Genomic DNA, 26073 nt, shown 5'->3' with positions numbered 1-26073 from the left:
CGTGGTACAATTCCTTGAGATATAATAAAAATGGAACTCATAAAGTTTTAATTTGTATCACCGCTTTAGCGAAATCATAGTATATTCATTTGGGTCTGGCCATCCGTCTGTCAATCAAGTGTCTGTCTGTGTGCAACACCGTGGTTTCCTGATTATATTTCAGATACTGTAAAGTTTATTGCATGATCTAACTTCACTTGAAAAGACTCTCCGACTTAAGGGTGACCGTTCTTGTTGTGAAAAGATCAGTTCACTTTAACTGGAGTGGGTACACAAGTATTTACGATATTTGTGTGTTGTTAACTGGAGTGGTAACACAAGTATTTACGGTATTTGTGTGTTGTTAACTGGAGTGGGTACACAAGTATTTACGGTATTTGTGTGTTGTTAACTGGAGTGGGTACACAAGTATTTACGGTATTTGTGTGTTGTTAACTGCAGTGGGTACACAAGTATTTACGGTATTTGTGTGTTGTTAACTGCAGTGGGTACACAAGTATTTACGGTATTTGTGTGTTGTTAACTGCAGTGGGTACACAAGTATTTACGATATTTGTGTGTTGTTAACTGGAGTGGGTACACAAGTATTTACGGTATTTGTGTGTTGTTAACTGGAGTGGGTACACAAGTATTTACGATATTTGTGTGTTTTTAACTGGAGTGGGTACACAAGTATTTACGGTATTTGTGTGTTGTTAACTGGAGTGGGTACACAAGTATTTACGATATTTGTGTGTTTTTAACTGGAGTGGGTACACAAGTATTTACGGTATTTGTGTGTTGTTAACTGCAGTGGGTACACAAGTATTTACGGTATTTGTGTGTTGTTAACTGCAGTGGGTACACAAGTATTTACGGTATTTGTGTGTTGTTAACTGGAGTGGGTACACAAATATTTACGGTATTTGTGTGTTGTAATTGCATTCACGTTAAATTACGGCATTCCTACAAGATGGCCCTCCTGGCTTCTGATTAGGTTTGACAAAAATTGACTTCTTTAGAACAAATAAATATTATGTCACCAAACTTGTGACAATGTTCATGAAATCTACAAAATAGTAAAATGTAGTCCCCAAATTAGGGTGTAAATAGTTTTCAATGTATTACAATCGAAAAGTTATCGCCATAATGTAACATCTTGTCCAATTTGAATACAGGGAGAGATAACAAATACTTCGCCCACAGCCCTTTTTTTAATACAGCAAATGTATTCTATAGCTACTTCATGTGATCAAAATTTTCAACACTTTGCGGAAACGTTTTTTGACAAGACAATGCGGTAGACTTTAGTAACTATTAGTGCCGTCAGCGATTACCGATTATTTTGTCTTTAATGGGAGATAAGAGTGAGGTAAATATTTGCTCAAATTAAAAGTCGAATTTGGTCTACTTTCCAGAGTTGCAAAGAGTCGTGGTTTTATTTCTAACACAAAGATGTTAGTAAAGTCAATATTCGTTAATAGTTGCGTGCATCACTTCATCAATTACATGTACATTAAAGATCTTTCGAGGATGCTGAATTTTTTAGTAGGCCATTGCGAATTTTAAAACCTCCCAAGCTAACAACATTTTGTACGTTTGGGAATTATAAAATGCCTAAAAACGTAAGAATTTTGATGTCATTAATTCTCCGCTTTATTTTCACTAGGTGATTTCAAATATTCATTACCTTTTCGAACCTATTTTCAGTCGTTGTCCACATAAAAATAATCAATTCTGCATAATTTCGTAGCTTGAATACATGATCTGTATATATTTTAATTTTTTTTTATAGCAGATTCCGTTTGTTTTAGAGCCGAGCCACTAAAGGTATTACATACTAGACATAACCGTTAAGGTTCAAGAAACTGGGTGATATCTTGCAAATATCCGTTTTATTATAATATTTGAATATAATAGACAAGGACACTCAGGGGCTGTAAACTTCAGCTGCCTATTATGGCGTACTGGACTCTCCTTGTCCGCAATCATGAAGAACATCTTTTGTAAAACTTCGAATTGATAATCAGTAGTTTTATGATAGCTTCTCCACCTATAAACACGCACAATCACGGGACCGCAGTAAAGCCACTGTTACTGAATAAGAAACATAAATAAGATTTTGTTTACAGCAAGATCCTGTTGTACGAGCCACTGTTTATTACGCAATAGTTTTTAGGTCTCGGCTAAATCCCTTGTACATCTTGTTTGCGGTGTACAGATTGAATGTGGTGTTTATTGCTGTGTTTGTCGAGCATGGTCAACTGGATCCGTGGTTTAGGAATGACTTAATTCTTCGACATAAATTTTCCACAGTCTTTGGAGATCGTAATATCAAAACAACGTTTCTCACTGTAAAACATAATCATAGCGCCAGACTGCACTGAAGAAAATCACGTATATATACTTTATTAATAAGTGCATGTGACTGTGAGCTACTTACCTATACCGTCCATCGTTAATAAATCGAATAGACCACTTCTGATGGAACATAGGTACAAGTATTGCGAAAGTATATAGTAAATTCACCACATTTGTGATGTGGTCAAACGACAAGCAGTAATTTTTGCCGATAGGATATTAATTGTAAAGTAGATTTTACCTTAAACATTTCAGACAAAGCAGGCAATTTTTCAACTATTGGTGGTACTACATTGCATTGCGTTTACCTACCCAACAGGTAAAAATATACATTTTACTCGTTTCCCACTGTAGAAAATATTGATTCTCATTTTCTAAATGATTCAGTGCTCATACATTCCACATCAGTTTATTTATATACCTATTTCGTGTTTTACTTTAACTACATTATAAAAAAAAAATGCCGCACATTAAATGCCACATATTATTATTATGACATTATACAATGTGTACTGTCATATGAATGGCTCGCAGGTTTTCTATTTGTTTCAAATAATATAATTTTACAGGTGTTCCACGAACACAACTCGAATTTCAAAAAAAAACAAAAAAAACAAAAAACACCAAAGGCAGATCATTGTCCCGTATATCGGGAACTTTGTTGAGGTTGCTATAATCTCAGGTGAGATTCCGCTCGACTGGATATTTGGACTTCACCGAATCTTGGAGCAGTCCTTCTTCAATTTATATTGAGCTTCGGTCGGCTTTAGCAACTATTGTGCACTTAGGTGGCACTGCCGTTCCTTCACGGGAGTCTTTATTTGAATGTAAAATTTAGTAACTGTTTTTATTTTCATAGTTATACGGTAAGCAATATAGCATAATTAGTGACAGAAAGTTAAAAGTCAAAGTGAACGGCCGTGCCACCTCTTTTAAAGTACACAATAATTGCTAGAACCGGCTGAAGCTGAATGGAAATTATGAACGTCGGTCCAAATGTCCAGCCGAAACGAATCTCTGCCAAGATTAAGGTTGCTATTCTATGACAGGTAACGACAATCATATCCATATCATTTACTTTTACCTGCATTTGTAGATGATATTCAAAGTTTTGTTGTTGGATATAGAATTTATTTCACGAGTGAGACAGGATTTTTAAAAAGATATATTTTCACGAATGCGAAAGCGTCGTCCTTTATTTTTAAATGCAGGTTTAGTTGAAATCGGTTTTTGAGAAGGTTAAATTGTGAAAAGTTTACAGACAAGAGACAGACGCGGTGAAATATTGATATTAAAAAATGACTTTGAAATTTGTATTTGTGTGATTTCATGAATTACGACAAAATTGATTACCAATAGGATGCGTGAAAGCCTACCAAAAGTACTTATGCAGCAGGCAGTCGATGTCCTTTCAACAGCACGGTCCTAAATCCTATTCCCAGTGTGAGACGATGTGTACGGGGTCAGGAGGCTGTAAAGGTTTTGGATATAACAATGTCACTGACACTTGCTTTATGTCTAGCACTAAAAGCCGTACAGACCTACCCCACTCGCCGCAGTGGACCTTTTCAGAGAAAATATGCGCCTCTGGTAAGGAAAAAAGGGTTACATGTATATGTTGATAAAGTCTTTGTTAGTGTTACGTTCGTTCTAACATATTATTAAGTAATTTACCAAAAGGGCCCAAAACGAATATTTTATTAATATTCAGTTGAAAAATCCATGCTTGCTTGTTAATGCAATGATAATAGCATATGAACCCAGAATCACAAATTTCACAATTTTAGTAGACAATTCAGTGTTCATTAAATTAACGGTAAACTGACAACTCAATTGTATGACAAACGGGATGATTTCAGCTTCTCCATCGTCAACTTCCCATATTTATGTAGCAATATTCCATTATCACCTGCATATGGTGTTTATATCTCTCAACTGCTTCGATACGCAAGATCTTGTTCTGTGTATAGTCAGTTTTTAAATCGAGGCAGCCTACTGACAAACAAGTTGATGATACAGGGGTTTCAACAGTCTCGATTGAAGTTAGCAAATCCTATGGTCAGTATAACGATCTAGTTCGTCAATACAACCTATCATTGGGTCAAATGCTGTCTGACGTGTTTCATACCGACTGTTAGGCCGTTCAATGCACACTGATTTTGACTACGGATAATTCCGTTTACCTGATCAGGATATAGGGCTCACGGCGGATGTGACCGGTCGACAGGGGATGCTTACTCCTCCTAGGCACCTGATCCCACCTCTGGTGTGTCCAGGGGTCCGTGTTTGCCCAACTATCTATTTTGTATTGCTTATAGGAGTTATGAGATTAATCACTGTTCGTTATCTTCACCTTTCATTATGATCATGTAAATAATTTGCCTCCTTGATGTCCAGAAATAAAGAAGTTGTTCTCTAAGATACAATGTATTTTCAATGTACATGTATGACCAATTTAGTTACACCCTGGGGTTTGAACCCTAAATCCAGGGGTTATGAATTCCACAATTTTGATAGAGGATTGAGTACTCATTATGATTATCCAAACATTTTGCCTCCTTAATGTCCAAAAGTGAAGAAAATTTCAGTGCCTTAAACCGAGGGGTCGTGTATTTCACAAACTAGTAAAGGATTAAGTAATCATTATAATCATGAACAAGTTGTGATAACGAACAGTGATCAATCTCATAAATCCTATAAGAATACAAAATTAAGAGAAGGGCAAACACGGACCCTGGACCTACCAGAGGTGGGATAAGTGCCTAAGAGGAGCAAGCATCCTCTGTTGAACGTTCATACACACCGTGAAACATATATTTTAATCTGGTAAAGGGGGAGTAACCCGTTGTTAAAATCAGTTTATAATGAACGGCCTAACAATAAGTGTGAAACACGTCAGGAAGCATTCGATCCAGTGACACCTTGTATTTGTAAATTAGACCATACAATTAGAAAAATCTTGACTTTAAAAGAGACTGTTGAAACCCATGTAACATCAACTTATATGTCAGTAATCTGTTCAAATATTGATCATCTGCAGAACATGCTCTCGCGTATCGAATCAGTTCAGAGACCGACATATGTGATAACGAAATGTTGTAAAAATGTTAACTCTTTAATGTCCAGAAGCTTAAAAAGGTTTCTGAAATATGAATAACGCAATTTTCAATATATAACCAACTTAGTGCAACCCTGGGGCCTAAACCCAAGAGTAATGAATTTCACAATTTTGGTAGAACATTGAGTAGTCATTATAATCATGCAAACATTTGCCTCCTTAATGTCCAAAAGTAAAAAAAGGAAAATTTTCCAAGATATATAAATACATTTTGAATATATGGTCAACTTATGCCCAACCTGAGACTTAAAGCTAGGGGTCATCAGTTTCACAAGTATACAAGACTCATTGCCTATCAATATTATAATCGTGTAAAAGTTTTGACTGCTTGGTGTCATGGAGTAAAATGTGTTTTGAAGATTGCATAATTTTGATGGTTTTGGTCACACCCCTCGAGACCAAGGGAGGCAGGGTCCAAGGAATTAACAATTTTCATTCCCCTTACCCATAGATGTTATATTCCAAAATTGGTTGGAATTGGTTCAACTCAAATGAAGAAACTAAAAATATTCTAAAGTTTACGTACGACGTACAACGACGGAAGAAAACAGATAGCAATGTTTCTCTAAATACGTGACTCCGGTGAGCTAAGAAATCGAAGAAAATGATATTGACGTATGTGAAGAATACACCGTGCATAATCTATTCTACACCGAGATATTTTAGAAGTTGTTATTTAGCTGCATTTACCGTCAATGTGCACCGTTTTAGTTTTTCTCTTTGCATTACAAATTGCAGCTTAGATAAGAAAAATATTCTTTCTTGAAGTTTTCCGACAATTTCGATTTAAACTAAAAAGGAACATCCAGTTTGATTCACCCCTTGTTATGATAGAAATAAGCAAAGCTTTGAAATAAAAAGTCGATTTGTATCTTTTAGAGCTATTTTCAATGCCAGATGATACTGTATGTGCCGTTATAACAACACCGGTTATAACAACTAATCAAACAACATCTCAAAAGACAACTACAGAGATAGGGACCACTATCCCATCGGCAGGAACACAACAACACGGTCTTGTTTCATTGGAATCTCCAACAACAACAACAACTACTCAAACAACATCTCAAAAGAGAACTACAGAGATAGAAGCAACGACAATCGGCCCCATCTTTAAATCTTCATATTGCACGTGTGTCTGTAAGGAAACAAACACAACTGTCTCCGAACGCATAGCTACAAGAAAACTGGATCTGGAACTGGACGTTCGGAAATTATCGGCCTTTACCAGGAAGCTAACAAGTGCGCCCGACTATCGACCGTCGTCCGTTAGAATCGGTTATGTGGGAATTACGATAATAATTATCTGGGGTCTTTTTATCGCTCTATTTGACATTTTGAGGTTTGTGATTGCATTCAAGGAGTTTTGAATTAAGCAGTTGATAAATTAGTTCGTTTTGATTTAGCATTTTAATACGACTGATGGTCATGCCTCTTTAAAACGATTTCCTGAATATTATCCTGAATATTTTCAATATCAAATAATTCTAAAAAAAAAAAAAAAAAAAAAAAAAAAAAAAAATTATCAATGTGATAAACAGTTAACGTAAATGAGGAAAAAACAAATGAAGTGTCGGATCCACAACGTGGATACAAGGTCAAATAAAAAAATATATACAAAGCACTCAAATAACCAACGACACAAACAACCAGAGCCCGGTTTTTTCGAAAGCTGGTTAACTTTAACACAGTGGTTAAGTTTAACGCAGTGTTAACTCCTAACCAAGTGATTAGCTAACACAATGGTTAAATTCTGTTTTTCGAAAGCAATTTAACACATTGGTTAGTTAACACTGTGTTAACCGAGTTAACCACTTGCTAATCATTTGATTGCCCATAATGCACATGTACTTCCTATGTAAACAATAAGAATGCAGGAGTAAATAAAAGTCTTGTTTGTGGGAGATGGTTGATGAAATGTTCATGTATTGGTTAGTTTCGAAATTCATGACAGTGACTGTGAGACATGCACTTATACTTGTATAAAGGCATTCATTAGTCTGTTCAATTTGAATAATCATAGAGGTATTAAAGCATTATATAATGATAAATACTAAGCCTTTAGAAGCCTAGTTGAGAAAACGGTGATTATGTTGTAGAAAGCAGACTCATTGCATAGTTTATCAAAGTGGGGGTGGGGGGGGGGGGGGGGTATAGGGAGTCGAACAAGTTGACTTCACAATTGTCTGAAAATACTTGACAAGCCAAAACAAAATAATTTATACATACACCCCTAAAATGAGTTGTTCTGTACGGACCGACCCTAAAATCCTAAGTTGCGTGATGGGGGAGGGGGGGGGGTCGGTTTCATCCTTTATCAGTAAAATATACGGGTTCAGTTCAAGCTTACATTTCAACTACCAATCACTAGTGCTATGATATGAAAAAGCGGGGAAGGGTGGTGTCAGATTTTGCGTGTAAAAATAACAGTACGTATGTTGTCGGAAATAAGGGGGTGGGGAGCTACATGTTTAGAACTAGGAAATAAAACATATGGTTTTCTATATTGTTTGATTCATAATTGGACAAAATTTATGGGAGGGTTTTAAAGATTGTGCTAGCCTATAAAAAATTCTAAATTTCTAAGAATTTCTAACTTTTTTCTCTTATTTTCTCCAAAACAGTTAAAAATATTCATGAAGAAAATGATAAATTAATTTACCTTATGATAGTCTCTTCACATACATATCTATAGCATTTAATATCTATGTTCTTTTTATGCATTTATTTATTTTAATATTCTTTTTATTTTAAACATAACACTTGATCCACCACTCCATTTCTACTAGGGGAGATTAATCTGGAATATCAACAATGAAAAACTCTTCTTCCTAACTTTGTGTTAACAACTATTCTGTATTAGCCTGAATAGAATACTGTTCATATTAGATAGTCTTCAAAAAAGAAAATACATGTATGTGTACGTTTCATGCATGCAAATCATCATTTGAATCAGTTTTAAATGATACAAGGGATTTTCAAAAGGTCAAGGCCAGTGCAGACGTAGTGTTTTTAAAGTTGGTGTTTCAATGGAGATCATCATCATGGCCTAAGGGCCTGCATGCACTTTGACATTTGGAAGCCAAAAAATGGGTAAAATTACAGCATGGGTCCTGTTGCAGGATTTCATATTAGTGAATACAATACGAGTTTTATTGACCCCCCCCCCCCCCCCCCCCCTTATTGAAAGCTTATGCCGAAAGTATCTATATAGATGCGTGCAAGATATTGCCACTGACAGAAAAATGTAACACCATCATCCAACTGTACTAGTTTTTTCCATTAGCTGTTCCCCTTAGGTAAATTCCATGAGATTTGACGAATATATCTATTTATGACAACATAAACAACACACCGTCAGAGTTCAGCATCAATACACACCTCAGAATGTCTGAGCCTTTGAAATTTTCATGATTTTTGGTCTGAGGCGGACAGAAAATGAAGTCGGCGGCCATTTTTAACCACTGTGTTAAGACTTAACACAGGTACTGGAGGTGGATTAAAGTTAACACAACGTTAACACAGTGTTAACGCAAGCTCGCATTTTGAAAAACAGTTAATCACATGGTTAACTTTAACACTGAATTTAACACCGAGTTAACACTGTGTTAAAGTTAACCAGCTTTCGAAAAACCGGGCCCTGGAGATTAAAGTTAACACAGTGTTAACGCACACTCGCATTTTGAAAAACAGTTAATCACATGGTTAACTTTAACACAGAAGTTAACACCAAGTTAACACTGTGTTAAAGTTAACCAGCTTTCGAGAAACCAGACCCAGATTGTCAAATCGTCACTTCCTCAGAACAAACGAAAAGGTTTACATAATAGCGAGCCGAAGCGCTGGCTCGTACTGCGAGCTCTAATGACTAGAGCGCGGGAAATAATCCGAGCTAAATCTAAACCTCTAACCAAACTTCCACCAGAGTTCGTTTGCTCACAAACCAAACTCTTCCACTTAGGCATTATGGGATAGCGATTTCTTAGGCCGCGTATATTGTGACGTCACTGTAGAATGACGAAAAAACATAACGTCAAACGTAAACAACTTTCAAAACAAGAACGTAAACATCAAGTTCATTACTTTACACAATAATTTGAACAGAGTCTCCCTACTTTTTAATGATCTTTTGATCATTTTATGTTTAAAATAAAATCCATACTTTTATATTAATGCTCTTAATATCAATATTTTCAAACTTTTAACTGCGAACTACTTCTTTAGTGTTATTTGCCTGCGTGATAATCGCGGACTCACAATATACAAATCTGTATATTGTGCTGCGTCACATAGGAGAGGTCTATTCGTAGGTGACGTAATGAGGCCTCGACGGGGAGTTTGAACCTCTAACAAGGAAATTTTTTTTACGCCAATCCCAGAAGTCCCTTGTCAAAAATGGCTGAGATCTCGCAAAGTCACACCTTGGAATATGATTGTGAACTTACGTGGATTATCATTCTAATTTTGTGTCCTCTTAGCTTCAAAATCCAGTGTACCATTAGGTGAAATGTTTAACGAAGTGCAATGTTTATGAAAGGCAGGCTAAGATGATGCGTGACGTCATGTCTACGTTTTGACGACGTCATAATAAGACTGACAGTGGCGGATCTAAATACGTACTTGATATTTCCATTTGTAAAAGTCATACTACCGGGACAATATTGAATATACGTAAACATTTACGTAAGATGGCATCGGATACAAATTGTGTATAATCGACTGCAAACCACAAATCTTATTAAAATACTAAATTCTCAATAGGAATGTTTTATTCATCGTGTGAGGGAGCACAGATACTGAATTAGTACTATTTAAAAAAAATTACAAAAAATCGATGGAATTCGGTCGGATTGAAAACATTTTTTAAAAATCATTGGGTTTTTTTTTTGTTTTTTGTTTGTTTGTTTGGTTTTTTTGGCGACTAAAAATAATGAATGCTTGAATCCATTGTCTTTAAACATGTCCAGTAATCCAGACCACGACCCCCCCCCCCCCCTTCATGATAACCAACCATGCCATTTGATATTAACTACTGAAAAATCATTAATTAATTCTAGTTTTGTGAATTAATCTTAATTAATGTATCCTCACAACAACAGTGGAGAGGGGTTTAAATCAATGATGTTGCAATTTTATTCAGTCAATTGCTGAGAGCATATAGTTCAGAACAAGTCGTGCATCAAAGGTTAAGCAACTCACAGTGAAGGCAGCAGAAATAAAATGTATATATAACATAAAAATATTCCAATCACATTCATGTATACACGTTTTAATGATTTTTAATATAAAACCCTGGGAGAAAATTCATGTCATGAGTATTTGGGAAATAGATATTGTTTAAATTGAATCTGATCAAAGCATGAGCATTACAAAATATGTACATACATGAAGCTGCGCTCGCTCAAACGGTAGCACCGTCAACATATTAATAACAGAGAATGACAAAACAACAATTGTGGATCAACTCTTTGGAGGAATACACTGTAGAACATGTTCCGATTCGCTCCACACTTAACATTGATGGACAAAACCAAAAACATGTAGTCTGTGGTGTAAATACGCTTGTAGATTTAGTGTAGGTTTAGTTCAAACCGCTCCGTTCCCATCTGTAAACCGTTCGTTCTCGAATAAAGCGTTTGTTCCCTCAAACCGTTCGTTCTCGCATGATCATTCTGAACGTACCTCGCATCAAATTAACATGGCGCTTGGTCGGGGACTGGAAGACAAATGTTGACGAAACCCAAAAATGTGTAGTAGGGGATTTTAATACGGATCGGATTGTAATGGGGTTTCATAACAAACAAAATTTCAAATTATATCCTCGGTGTAATAGCGTTCATGTCTAAACTTGGTTTAAAAAACGTGTTTTGGAGAAATTGTTGAAAAATTTAAATAAATACTTGTTGTAATCTTCAACTGTTGTCTACAACTGTGGATGTGAATTGGGAAACTATGGGTTACTAGAGCAACGGTATACTACCATACGGATGATTGTACAAGCATCATCTAGTAAATTAGTTGTATAGTCATATTTTGCTAAGTCAACCTATACAGGGTCACTATTAAAGTAATAACATGCAAGGTCACATGTATAAGCCAGGTCAACCTATTCAAAATTAGTCAACATTCAGTGAAGTTATGTCAAATAAGTACATTCTACCTGAGGCCAAAAATAAAAATATGTTTGTTTCCCCTCGCCCCGACCGGGTCAAAAAAAAGGGCCCGGGTCAAAAGTTTTTTTGCCAAAAAATTGCGATGTTTTTTTTTTTTTATTTCCGTAAAAAAACGTGTCCGCTCCGTGTCGGTTCTAGACGTTACTTCTGCTATTTTCGGAAGTTACCGGGATTTATCGATACTTGAAAAAATGGGTGACAGAATAGCGTTGTCGTCTACTGTAAAGATAAAATACAAACACACATCTAAAGTTGTGCCCATAATAGTCAACAGACTCTGCAGTTTCTCCAAACACTGTACATGGAATGAGGTTTTGAATGATTTGACAGCGGACGGCGACCATAACATAGACAAGTTGGACGAAGTAACTGTCACCGTGTCGGACAAACTTGCCAACGGTGTAACTTTTGAGCCACATTTTGAAGAACAGATACAAGTGGTTCACAACTTTGATAAAAAATTGAAATATGTACAATTTGACGTGGTAAGAGACTTAGAACCAAATAACAATGTACCAAAAGGTCAAAATCCTCCTACATGTCCTACAGCTTTCGATGTTTTGATGAGAAAGTCCAGCACACTGACAAAGCTCCCTCAAAAGATTGATGAAGCCTCTCCCAGATTTACAGGTAATTTATATGCATTATTATATTTCTATCAAGTAGGTTTGAGATGGTGTATGGCTCATGTCTTAAAGTTATAAATGAGTCTGTCCCACACCATTTCATTTCTTTCTTCAATGTTCCCAAACTTTTGGTCTGGGGAAATTTATGGTAGGGGGTGTAAAAACGGTAAATTCCTAGGGGAAGTGCTGCCCAAATTTTTTTCAACATTGGACTTTGTCATTTTTTCACATTTTAAAGGGTCGCAGCTATACATTTGTGAGGGGGTGGACAGGGGTGTCTCCAATTCCCGGTTCCCACCCCCTCGACTCCCAGTTAACGCCCCATTGACTCCCGGTTCCCTACCCATGGACTCCTAGTTCCCGACCCATCTACTCCCTTTGACGTTTTTTTTTTTGGCTTGTCACCAATTTTGATTTTACTCCCGCCTTACGCTAATCCCGGTTCCCGCCCCCGTTAGCTCCCAGTTCCCTCCCCCTAACTTCCTGTTCCCGCCCCCTTACTCCCGGGTTCCCGCCCCCTTGTCCACCCCCTCATTTGTGGCTTCAATTTTTAAATACCCTGGCGTGTCAAATTCTGGGTATCAAGTGTGTGATAGTGATCGATATGTTTACATCCTTGACTATTTTAGCATTCACTTATTGTGTCCCCTCAGTGTATACCCAGTGTGTTGCGACATATAGGGATCTGACCCTTTTATCATTTCCAGTTGGGTTGTTATTGTCAGCCACACTTTTTGGTGTTCTCAGAAACTAGTGGCTGAAATTTGGTATACAGATTCAGTATGAAAAGTCCAATTTCGTGGGATGCGAATTCAGATCTGTCACACTTCAACTTCCTGCTGTTTACTTACTTTGATTTTTTTTACTTTAATTTTTTTCAACATTTATAAGGCCATGCAGGCGACACATGTATTCATTGATAACTCACAATTGATAATATTTGCATTTAATTTGAAGTACATGTATACTCAGTGTGTCAGAATGTAAATTTTATTACAGCTAAACAAAAACTGTACAACGGGATAGTGAACATGTTTGTGGAATTTGAAGACAAGTTTCCAGTTGTAATGACGGACAAAGCCATTAGTGACCAAGTGATCATGCCATTGACCAATGCTGTGTGGTACTTAAGTGGAAATATGGGGACAATTCAGGAGCGAGCTGTACATATGCCAGATGTTCAAGGAATTCCTGCAAGGTATTGGATTCATGTCTGCATGTGTCTGACACCAGCACATGTAGTGTAAGGCAGCATACCTGAGTGGTCTTGTGTCATTGTTGTTGTCCGTCACACTTTTCATTTGTCTGTTACTCTGGCTTAACCACTTCACGTGGGGTTTTGATGGAACTTTCACGTATAAATACCGGTACTATTAATGTGTACCTTCTATTTCAATGAAAAACGGAAAGATAGCAGAAAACACAATAATGACAGACAATTCAATCACATATCACCAAATAACTCCGAAAACAAAAAACACAAATCAAGACAAATTACAAACATTTATAACGATAGAAACTCGGGGATAAGTGGACTTGGTACCGACACTAACAAAAGCTAGCAGTAGGGTTAAACAGGTTTATAAATACCAGCATTTTGGGGGACAGGGTGCAGATAATGGCAATACATGTAATGGCATTTACAAACTATTATGCAGACAACACATGTATTCAATTAAAGACCATCACCTTTCATTGTCATTTACTTGGCATTTATGCTAGCTATGATCTTCATTCATTTGTATGGCCTATTGGACCATGTATGTGGAGGGAATATATAAATGTTACCCTTGTCTGTCTGTCTGTCACACTGTGGTAATAACGTCTTTGTTAAGGTTCATAGTTTCCACATACTAAGGAAACTATGCAAAGTACATGTACATTTGTAATTAAGCATGCTATTCAATTACCCATATTTATTTTTCAGGTTTCTTCAGTATGATGGCATCAATGACTTCAAGAAGAAAAAGGAGAAAAAACCTTCATTAAATGCAAAAGAACTTAAATTACATGGCCAATGCGTATTCAGGGTAGCCTCCAAACCATATGCAAACCATTGGAATATCAAAGATGAATTGCATCTTTTGGCAATTTCCTTAGATTCTTATTCTGAGTACTTAGATAATGCCAATCAAAACCAAAAAATGCGCCAGGAAAAGATGCATCCTGTCCGGCAAGTAGATACCCATATGTCTATTCAGCATGTCGAAAAAACAAACGAAGTATTAAACAGATATTCCAAATTAGATCTTGCGCTTTCAGAGATGGCATTTTTTGAACCGCTGTTTTTTGATGAAACAGCTTTTGGTCCTGAAATTGAAATGAATAGTTCACAGAGATATAAATTTCTAAACAGTATTGCACTATCTGTTGATTTGCATGTGCTCCAGTATGACCCAGGTGCTGGCTTAGGGGCATTGACCTTTTTTTGGAAAGTTCAGGATAGTATGTCTACAAAAGATTTGCATTTGACGGATAACCAGGTTATACACAATCTCCGTCCTAAGTTGCCCGAATACCATACAAGAAAAATGCGTCTAGAATTTTATTCCATATATGAAAAAATATCGGGTGTTACAATACCACCCCACATACTACGGTCAATCTATGCTACATTGACAGGCGATGCCACTACCGATCAAAACCCAGCGATTGATCAACGTATGCGTACAGCTGTGATGGCTTCAGATCCAGAACTTATAGTGGACCTCCGCCATCTGAACAAGGGGCGTCCGAGTGACACTTTTGATGTGTTTTTCTCTACATTGGAACACGATCTAGAGGAATTAAAGGCAGCAGATGAAAGGAGACACGGCATTGAACATATCTCAAAATATCTGTCTGTAAGAGATCTTATCAATCAAGTTAAGGCTAAACTTCCTGACGATGTGCCAATTCCTAGTGAATCAACAGTCCTTTTGGCTTTTGTACCAAAAAATGCTCATGCAAATGTCGCAAAGTTATATAAAGGCCGCGTACCTTTAAAAATGAAAGTTCAAACCAGACAACTGCGTGCCAGTCATCAGGATGAACATTACTGCGCTAGTATATTCAAAATGTTGAGACAGTATGCAATAAAGTTTAGAGACAAAGTTACATTTGTATGTATGGACGACAAGTCCAAGGTTGATTTTGGAGAGCCTGGTGTCCATATATCATCAGGAGTGCGTGGAAAAAAATCTATTATGCCAGTTGATTCGGCGTTATCCTGTCTAGATCACGATGTCTCTAGCAAAGGTTCCCTTACTCCATCAGTTGCATTATTTGTTGACATACCGGAGGACATATCAGAGTCATTTTATAGAGGTCAGGTTGCTTTAACGATGAAAGACAGCACATTTCAGCCTAGTTCTCCTTTCAGACACGCTACAGAATTGAAAAACATTCTTGATCAAGTTGATGTTAATGACAAAAAACCTGCTCTGTTTCTTTACACAGATGGAGGGCCTGACCATCGTACAACTTACAACAGCGTCAAATTATCTTTGATTATTTTGTTTAAACAGCTTGGCTTAGAATTCTTAGTCGCTTGTCGAACAGCCCCAGGACATTCCTGGGCTAATCCGGCAGAAAGAATTATGTCCTTGCTAAATATAGCTTTCCAGAACACGGCTTTGTCCAGGGAGGAATCTACCTCAGACATTGAACAAGTTATTAGGTCATGCAATGGAATGGGTGAAATAAGACGCAAGGCGGAGAAAGTTGATGGTCTAAAAACTAAGTGGATCGAATCTGTGAGGCCTATGATTAACCTGTTAGAAGAACGTGCAAAGCGTGTCCAACTGAAAGGGAAACCCTTTCAAAGTTTTCCGGCAGCAGATGACATCGATGTAGAGATGACGGAAGCCAGTGTAACTTTGATTGACCCCACTATTAGCATTGGGAACTACCAACAGACCCATATGAACAAAGCTAAAAGCTTTAAGGATTTCATTGGTAGGTATTATGCTCCACAATATTGAAAAAAAATGTCCTTTTCTTATACTGAGTACTGAGAATTGGAGAAAAAAAACATTAGTGTAGAACATGTAAAGTCGTTTCAATAAATCTGTCCCAGACGTGAGTTTTTTAGTACACATAGTTGATCGGCGGCTGAATGAAAAAAAGATACAATGTCATCAAATTGTTGTTTGAATCTAGTGTAGTTTTTGGTGTTCTTTAGAAAAAAGGTAGCATTAAAGTACATTTGAATGACAATGTAGTTAAAAGTCATTCAACGACTGACAAAAATGTGTACGTCACAAACTCGAGACTGACATATTTATTGAATTGGTTCTATGTTCAGTTCCAACTCAATCCTCTCTTTAGAAAAAGAACGAATATGGTAAGCAACAAACACACAAAGCTATTTACCAAAAGTGATTTCAAAAACCTGCTCCGTTTCTTCACCAATGCTTACCAACTTTTAGTACGGTTACATGGAATTATATCTCCAAATTACATATGTTTATGTCCTGGCAGATCTGCAACACAAAAGTGAAAGGGGCATATACATTTAGATTTAATACCCTTGTCCATCCATCTCGTTCTTGGTTTAGGTCCTTTATTCAGCAACTAGACAAGGTATGGCAATATGATACTTGGTCAGTGGAAAATATCATTAAGTTAAACAGGATTGATTATGTCAGATACTACATTCATTGTCCATATGTTTATTTATTCCTTGCACAAAATGTGATATTTCTTTTTCAGGAAAGCACTGTCAAGAACGCCACTATGTGTTCCAAATCAGGCGATGTTCAGATGCAGAGTGTTGTCCGCCATCTTCTAAAGAATGGCAATGGTTGCCAGACCCGGTAATGGATAACACTGGAAAACACTATAAATCTCTGGAGGAAGTCTTGGGAACAATCACCACAGAGAAAGATAGACCCTCATCCACAAATCAAACAGTGGCAGCAGTTGCTCAGGAACAACAAGTAAGTAAATTTAGAATATTCCTCATTGATATCACAGATCTGTGAATTTTATTCATGGATTTAATGTTATGATATAAAAGAGATGATAGGGAATTCCAACAATGACAGAAAACACAAACCAAACCAAACATCACCCACCTTCCACCAACCAAACAATCCCAAACACACAGAAAAGACAACAAACAAACATAAACAACAATAGGAAAATGGGCAGTCAGACTTGGTACTGGCACTGATGCATGTATCTTATGAAAACAGACCAAAACTGCTAGGCTATATGAAATGAAAGACAATATTATAATTTTCACACAGTGGTAACAAATATGTCTGACAGTTGTGCTAAATTAGATCCTAATATCTTTCATGACTTGCATTAATATTTCAATATTTTTGCTTAATTTGTCCTCCAATATTCTAACATTTACACCTCTCCCTGGATTTAAGGTTTTGTTTAACATTACAATCTAGGTTGTCTTGTTCTACATTCAATGAATATATTTTAATTAGCATTTGATATCTAATCTTTTTCAGGGTTGTGAAAACAGAATGCTTGTTGCCCAGAATGTGAGATCTACAATAAAATGCACTGAATGTGACAAACCTAGATGCATTTATTCTAAGCTGAAGTTGAACCCTCGAGATTTAAGAGCCTTGAAGCACACAACAGATAAATATGACTACACTTGCGGGGCAATTTTAGCACCAGAAGGTTTGTATATTTATTGACAATATTGTGATTAAATGACACTAAATAAGACTGGCATTTCTGACAGAACCAAAGCACAAGTATGTTCATTTGTTTATCATCATGATGATCAATATCATAAACAATGGATACATGAACTAAGATGAATATTCACTGTTCAAATCTTTTTAATCAAATGACAAAATGTCAGAAGAACAGAAATTGGATTTGTGTGTTTGTCCACATTCAATCTGTATCCTTGCATTGTTCAAAAATTTAAATGCTTTTTGTAGGCCTTATATACATGTGCAGGATAAAACATGTTTGCATCTACCATGCATATTCCCCTTTTTCACTCTCCAAAAGGACATTCAGTATTAAATGCACAATCTGTGGAAATTATGTTTTTGGCAGCCTTTATATTTACAGTCATTGAATGATAACATCTTTATAATATTTGTATCATTGAAGTAATGGAAGTAGGGATGAATCTTTGAATTTAACCTTGGGTAATCTGAAAAAGAAAATAAAGAGCACAAAAACATTAAAATCAATTTTTTTCTCTGACAAGTGTTTTTTTTTTGGTCACTTTCAGGGGATGTTCTACATGGAAAAGTTTTCACAAGACTCCAGCTTGCATGTACCAGTCACATTGAATTTGCATACTACAGCTCGGATGTTGGCCGCAAAGACATATGTGCATATTGTGTTGCAACAGAGATCCAAAAGGACAAGGACTTGTGCAAAAACTTTAAAGTTGTGCTGCCAGTTTGTGACTTGTGTCGTTCAAAAAAATTGGAAGTCCCAAAGAGAAATCCAATTAAGAAATAGTTAATTCCAGTCTGACAATCAGTTAATTCTAGTCTGATATTCATCCTCTCTAAGTCATTCTTTTTAACATGTTGTTTATGATTTTTGTTTCTACTTATTTCTAGTCAAGAATAAATGTTTTTTGTTTTAAAATTTTCATTTATTTCTTTAAATAATGTTTTTTAAAGAAATGTCGGAGTAAAGAAAACAGAAATTACACATCCAGAGCATTCATATTAGCATACAGATTCAACGCCAGCAAGCCATTCCAGGATTTTAATACATAAAACATTGAAGCTCAACCAATCCTCAACATAGTAGTATAAATGTTCTCTTCTCCAGATGTTAAGCATTGAAGACAATCAGTGCCCTGTTTGACAGATCTGCTTTTTTTCCGACAATACATATAAAATTATATGAATTTAAAAAAAAAAAAAATATATCACCTGCCTGCCTGGTCAGTTTCAAAAACTAGACCCGGGGGAGGGGAAACAAACATTCTTTTAATTGTGGCCTGACACTACTCAGTTCGGCATACTCCAACCGGTATACCCTAATATACCATATCAATCAGTTGAACAACAATACTTGCATATGCCACTTATGTATGCTAACCAATGGACACCATTTGGTTGGAGGCCGTATCCGGCGCTTCAACCTAACATGTATCCACCTGGTCTGGTTCCATATCATGGTTACCCATGGCAACAAAATCCGGGTAATCAAGTACATCCAATTCCTAGCAATATGGTACAGCAAAATCCAGCCAATAATGGGCCGTCACATATTGGTAACCCATTATACCAGACTCAACAACCTGAGTCATTGAATCACCAATTCCTGGTAATATGGTGCAGCAAAATCCAGCTAATAATGGACCGTCACATACTGGTAACCCATTATACCAGACTCAACAACCTGAGTCATTGAACCGAGGTGACCAACTGCAAAAACAAACTCAGCAACTACAACCACTACAACAGCAACTTCAGCAATTGTCCAAATCATCACGACCACAAAAACAGAAACTTGAGCAGCAACCACAACAACAGGTAGGTAACTGACTATCAATCACTGGTAACCAGATACCACCTCAAGTAGCACAAACTGTGAACTCAGAGTGTCCGGGAATGATGTCAGAACAGAAATTGTTGTCCATGGATCAGGATACCAAAATATGTCTGACATGATCTCTGTAAAAGTCAGTGGGCATGGTACACCCAACATCAGTGGCAGGAATATGCCACTCTCACAGACAGGGAGTGTTGAGGAGGCCCCTCATCCTCAGAGGCCTCTCCAAGAAATTCCTCACCTGGATACAATTCCAAAACCTAATTGTGATGATGTCACTAATAGATTGGGAAATTCTGAAGTTAAAGCAGAAATTGAAAGAGTGGAAACAAAGTCTACAGTGAGTGACTAATGGACTGGCCATTGATTCAGTACCTCCAACAGAATTGAATCAGTATGACAGGCTGCAGGAATTCGTGAGTAGCAGCTTCATTCCACGGCAAGACCATGTATCTGGGATATCAGACACAACCAGCAATACCTGGAGTACAGACGTACTCATTAGTGCCCCGGGGGACAAGCAAGCTCTATCTGAATTTGATCAGGACGATGCACGCAGTGTTACAGACTTGACCTCTATAATGTCTGGAGATGCTGGGTACATAAAGACTGCTGAAAGTCGCCGTAGCCCGAGTGAGCTTTCACAATTTGGATAGGACCTAGAGGCAGAGGATGGTGCAGAAGCTGCCCCTCCCCCACTCCCTGGCAAAGTCGAGGTCAACCGAAAGCCAGAGAAACTATCAAACTACAACCATGTGTATTTTGAGGAGGACTCTTCTCAACAAAATGACTCTGTATGGGATGTCTTCGCCTCCGCCTAAGCCTACCCCACGTTTACACTCAGCTTGGGCCAGGTCCACCAATCTATTGGCTGTGTCAGAACACAGCTCTAGTCAGAGACGAGGTAAACAAACATTTAGATATCTGTTCCAACCCGTAAAAGAAAGACACAGACTTTCTCATTCTCTGGCCAGTATACCATCTCCTCATCCAGCGTGTTTCTCTTTGGTCCCTCAGCTTGACCAAAACAACAGTATTCAGCTACCAAATGGACAGGTCTTGCATACATTTGCACAATCAGACTCTCCTCCTCCTAACCTAATTGACCAGGATCATACAGCTTTTGTCCTAGCGTCTGAACCAGTTAATGCAGGTTTTGTGCTACATGTATTTGAAAACCTAATGTTTAATTGTCCGAAAACTAAAGAGCGAGTAAACTGTCTAGCTATAAATAATGGTAATGAAGAGTTTGAAAAGAGACATCTAGGAACCAAGAATTCCCGTTCTATCATTGTATATGGTGCTACACACAGTTCCTTAGACTCTAGCCATGGAGGAGCCCTTCAGTCTGTAGACTTCCAGTCATTAAACGTATTAATCGAGACCTTTAGTAATGTTAAATTCTTAGAGCAGCAAGGCACCACCTTCAATACAGAGCAGGCTAGATTGATGTTGAACTGTGTGGACCCTAATTATTTCTATAGCAAAGAAGTGGTAAAGACCTGTGTTAATGGAGGAGCACACAACCAAGACATCAGTGGTGGCCCTGGTTACAAGAAAATATAGTTGAAGTATATCAGAGATCCACAGAAGAGCAGGGTATACGTCATCAGTGCCTATGGATTTGATAGCATTCCAACTGAACCAACCATCCTGTTAGCAAATGACTCAATGGAAAGTTATCTGGATTTACACTCTGACCCGTATGGATTAGCGGTGAACAATGGGACTCTTGAGTCGGATATTTATGGCAGTTTAGACAACGAAGAACTGAAGTACCCCATAAAGTCCTTGTTACCGGAACCATTTCCACCCGCTAAGTACAAACTCCCAACAAGGGGAATGATGTCCAGATATGACAGCAACACCAATTGGAGTGCTACATGTCTTGAAGATGACAAGTATGTTGTCTTCAAGTCACAGCATTTTAATGTTGGTGAAGAGAAAGCGAACCCAATGCATCATCAGCCATACATTTGCTATAATGACCTACTGAATTTACCTGGAATCAGTGGCAAATTGTTAAGCAATACCAATTGGTGTGATCCATTTCTTAGAGATGACAAATCTGTTGTCTTCAAATTAAATCATTTTAATGTCAGTGAAAAGAGAGAGAAACCAATGCATTACCAGCCCTGCAGTGGCTACAGTGGCTTACTGAGTCTATTTGGAATCAGTGGCGATTTGTTGAGCAACACCAAATGAAATGATCAGTTCCTTGGAGATGACAAGTCTGTTGTCTCCAAATCACTAACATTGTAATGTCAGTGGAAAGAAAGAGATACCAAGTCGTTATCAGTTATATAATTGCTACAATTACCTACTGAGTCTATTTGGAATCAGTGACAATCTCTTGAGCAAATTCAGCTTTGCAATAATACTTGAGTTCTCTTCCTATCTTATCAGTGGAGTATTTAAAGCTACTGAATCGTCTACGAAACAGATAGAGACCTGTGTTTTTTCCATGACGTCCATCTCGACAGGCTGGAAAACAGAGTCAAATGGAGACCAACAGTCACCTCCTGACATAGTCAAGATCACCATTACAACATCAGATATTGGCTATGTGACCACCCCATCTGTTTGGTCCGGGTTGTTATAACGGAAAGGACAAACTTCCAGGAAAGGATTGTGTGTTGGCCCCCGAGGCGTTCCAGGACAGCAGCTCTCTGAATCCAACCCGACTAAAGAGACTCAGCTATTAAGCAAGTGCCATACTTTTACAGCAATACTACTGTTTTCTTGTATCGACTGTTGTTTCATACTTTACTAAAGAACATTTAATAGTAGAAATTATGTACTAGTATTATCATCTGTAATGTTAAACTTAATGTATATGTTGGTTTGTTTACTATTGTTTTTGAAATGTAACTTGTAATTGTGAGCACAAGGAGAATGTTCAGTATTATAGCAAAAATAATCTCATAAATTGTAAGTTGTAAATCGAATCATGTTTATCTTAAACTTTATTAGCTATAACACATGAATGTATTGTGAATGATTTTATGAAATGGTATTGTATTGTACTTTTGCTGTGCAAAAGCAGCATACTAATGCACTTGACATTAATGTAGGTTACACTTGTATGTTTTTCTAAGTGCAAATTGTACAGTGCGTTTTATTTGGAGATTTTCAGTTGACACTTTAAATTGGTATTGTATTGTATTTTTGCTGTGCAAGAACAGTTGGTTAGTATACTGATGCAGTGTCGTAAATGTAGGTTAAACTTTCTGTGTGTGTTTTTTTATGTGTAATTGCACTGCATTGTGTTTTAATTGGATAATCACTGTTGATATTTTGTGTGATTCAAATATGCTGACTTTCAGTTGAAAACCCTTGTAAAATACATAGACTCAACTATAATAGTGGTGCATTGAAGCATTTTGCATTTATGCATAAATGCACAATAATGATAGGTAAACTACATGTAAGGATCAGATTTTTATAATTTATTATGGAAATTGTTTTACAGCTATGATATAAATTGTGAAATTGTGCATTTAACTTATTATTTTGCAACGAGTTGTCGTATGTTATTACTGTACAGTGTACATTTATTGTCATTCATTTATTGTATAATTCATTATAGAAAATACAAATACTGTACAGTTTTACCATTATTGTTTCAGTCATTATTGTATAATTCAGTGTATGAAATAAGTCATTTGGTATAATTATGCATGATGTACATGTGATGTCTAAGCGAGTAAACCATGTTAGAGAAGTCAGATCCATGGTGCACATATTGTGATTTTTAACTGAGTGAACTGTGGTAGACATCTTAGCGCTGAATGTGAGTGGTGAGGGTAGATTGATATGAAATGGAAAGGTATATTTGAGCATGATACTATTGTGTTGTGTTCAGACACACATCATGTGACTGAAGTGTACATATAGAAAATGGACAAGGTTGTAAAATATTGAACATAAGATTTTTATTGTTTTAAATTATGATGTTCATGAATGTCAGTGATGTTAAGGTATTGTTTAATCTTCAACGATTTAGTCAATCTTTTAAGAGAGCTAAATTCCTAGCAATTCTTACAATGTAATATAAGAACAGGATCAATTGTTTATCATAGATGTTGTGATTTAACAGGCCGTCTGAAATCCATCTTTAGAATGCAATATTAGATAAACAATATAATTACCAAACACAGATGTATGTCAATGTATTTTTATATTCCTTATAGGAATTATGAGATTGATAATTGTTCATTATCTCTAGTTTTTCATATGAAATTGCACGATTTTGAAACTAAGGCTATAATTGTAAGTTAATGAGTGCAAATCATTAGTAATTATATTTCGATGGAGTGTTTGGGTACTTACTATTTTGTTTTTTATATTGTATATTTTGAGACAGCTAGATCTACCACAGCTGATCACTCTGAACAATGACAACGTATTGTACAAAGAGTTCTGTTATCCTCATGCCATTTCATTGAGCCAAGATGTGTATTTTTATAGGAAGATGTTAGCATGGCGTCTTCACATGGTTTGAGATACTATGGTGGTACCTTCAACCATACATTCTTTTATGTTCTTATCGGTGGATCGAAGATATTTATTTGGTACCTTCATCCAGATTGATAATTTTGATTTTATTTAATGAGGCTATATCTTCACAATGAGAGAGGGAGATGAAATTAGCAAAGTTCCTTCATATCCCTCTCCGCGTCTTCAAGTGTCAAAACAGTACTTATATATACCTGAGTACGTCTATGTAATGGACATCAGCACTGAAACAAGGCGGGTGCGCACTCCCTTATTGAATTAAAACAAAGCCCAGAACTAGTGTCCCATGTTAGTAAAGGTTATTCCACTAATTTTTAAAATAACTATTATTACTATATAATTTTCAATTTCAAATCATTTCGAATATATTATTCGGAGCATGATACATGCACAGTCGCCGTACACGTCATACATTGATCCGTCAATGAATATTGACTATCATATTTATTAAAAACATTTTGAATTAAAGATGTTTAGAGAATAAACTAATTTCAAAATCTAATATTAACAAAATAAACAATAACAACATTAAAAAACAATTGCATAGTCACAGTAAAAAAAAAAACCAATCGCACACCCCAGCATCTTAAAAGAAATGAATCGTCAATGAAAATATCACATCTCAATAGATTATCGCTGGTTCCATCCAAAACACTTTGGACCAAGATGGAAACGAACGGTTTGTCATAGATTTCCAATTCCGATTTTCGGACTCTTTCGGCACTTTTAACATACTGACATTGTGATAAAGACATAAAAAGGAAGAAAAAGGATTAGAGTTTAAGGTGGGAAAATGGGGGATTGAAAATAAATTAAAGCATGATGTACAGTTTTGTATACGTGATTTTATCCAACATAAATATGGGCCTAGTCAAAACTATTATAAGTTTAGCTGACACTGAACACCTACACAATTTTATGCTAATCATGTTGTAAACCAATCGCAACTTTTCGGCTTGCGGGAAAGGCCCAAGAATGTGCGATTGTTGTAGACCTAAGCGTCTATGATGTTACCTCGTTCTGGAAATTGCCATAAGGCTAGGACTAAAATCATGGATTGAAGAAACGGAACAGGCATGTTTTATTTATTCTACAACTATCCAAACTTATTTCTTCTGTAAGATCAAAATCAAGCATCGATAAAGAACGGATTTATTTCATATCATATTATCCTAAGTTGTCATTTAAAAAACTAGCTTAGATCCGCCACTTTACTCTCATTTTTGCTAGTAGTTTATCGAAAACGATAGTAGGTATTTCATTAATTTCACGATACATGTATTTACTAATCAAGTAAGATTCTAATATAACTTACGGACTTCACCTTACATATGAAACAATATCAAAGGTGCAAGCAGTAACTCTGGAGCAAGCGTTTCGGAGTTTATTGGCAATGTTAACATACGGATAGATGTAATTTGAATTATCAACTCTTGCCGTCTTAGATAGATGAACGTTTGCTGAGGTTAGATCACTTTGTTTATATACACAGTTCGTTAAAAGCCAATACAGACGATGAGACAGATAACCCTCCATTTCAATGGAAGCAAAATAAACGACTAGTTGTCCCACTGTGTAAAACCGAGATAGTACGGCCTTTCTGATCTTAATCTGACTTGCTGTTAATTCATGAACATTAGATATCAAATAAAACATGTTGGGGGAAATACCAGGTGTTTTTGGGCAAGAATTTTCTAAATAATTTCAATTCTTGATATGACACTCATCAATCGTAATATTATCTTCGTATATGATACACCGCCATTTCAAAGCTTCCGCTGAACTCAAGTTGCATGTAATTATAAGAAACAAG

The 26073-nt window shown here is 36.6% G+C and overlaps 2 protein-coding genes across 3 annotated transcripts; both read left to right on the top strand.

Moving 5' to 3' along the window:
- The first annotated feature begins 1520 nt into the window (after positions 1-1520).
- On the top strand, positions 1521-6944 carry LOC125683198 (uncharacterized). The gene is made up of 4 exons (XM_048924065.2): positions 1521-1604; positions 2596-2659; positions 3700-3930; positions 6338-6944. The coding sequence occupies exons 1-4, from the start codon at positions 1593-1595 to the stop codon at positions 6826-6828; spliced, it is 798 nt and encodes a 265-aa protein (XP_048780022.2). The 5' UTR covers positions 1521-1592; the 3' UTR covers positions 6829-6944.
- Positions 6945-11790: 4846 nt separating this feature from the next.
- LOC125651908 (uncharacterized) lies at positions 11791-18830 on the top strand. Of its 2 annotated transcripts, XM_056140717.1 has the most exons (6): positions 11791-12261; positions 13257-13455; positions 14185-16193; positions 16950-17176; positions 17708-17885; positions 18457-18830. In XM_056140717.1, the coding sequence occupies exons 1-6, from the start codon at positions 11823-11825 to the stop codon at positions 18690-18692; spliced, it is 3288 nt and encodes a 1095-aa protein (XP_055996692.1). In that variant the 5' UTR covers positions 11791-11822; the 3' UTR covers positions 18693-18830. The 2 variants fall into 2 exon arrangements, with proteins under 2 accessions (XP_055996692.1, XP_055996693.1); XM_056140718.1 differs by lacking the exons at positions 16950-17176; positions 17708-17885; positions 18457-18830 and adding an exon at positions 16719-16942.
- The last annotated feature ends 7243 nt before the right edge of the window (positions 18831-26073 follow it).

Source organism: Ostrea edulis, chromosome 6 (genome assembly GCF_947568905.1).
Source record: "Ostrea edulis chromosome 6, xbOstEdul1.1, whole genome shotgun sequence".
NCBI lineage: Eukaryota > Metazoa > Mollusca > Bivalvia > Ostreida > Ostreidae > Ostrea > Ostrea edulis.
Note: the sequence above shows the minus strand (reverse complement) of the source record. Positions and strands in the feature narration are given on the sequence as shown.

Coding starts and splice junctions, on each gene's coding strand:
- LOC125683198 (XM_048924065.2), top strand. Junction 2,660..3,699: donor TGCGTTTACCTACCCAACAG/GTAAAAATATAC, acceptor GATTACCAATAG/GATGCGTGAAAGCCTACCAA. Junction 3,931..6,337: donor AGAGAAAATATGCGCCTCTG/GTAAGGAAAAAA, acceptor TGTATCTTTTAG/AGCTATTTTCAATGCCAGAT.
- LOC125651908 (XM_056140717.1), top strand. CDS start 11,823: ATGGGTGACAGAATAGCGTTGTCGTCTACTGTAAAGATAAAATACAAA. Junction 17,177..17,707: donor CAGTTGCTCAGGAACAACAA/GTAAGTAAATTT, acceptor AATCTTTTTCAG/GGTTGTGAAAACAGAATGCT. Junction 17,886..18,456: donor GGCAATTTTAGCACCAGAAG/GTTTGTATATTT, acceptor GGTCACTTTCAG/GGGATGTTCTACATGGAAAA.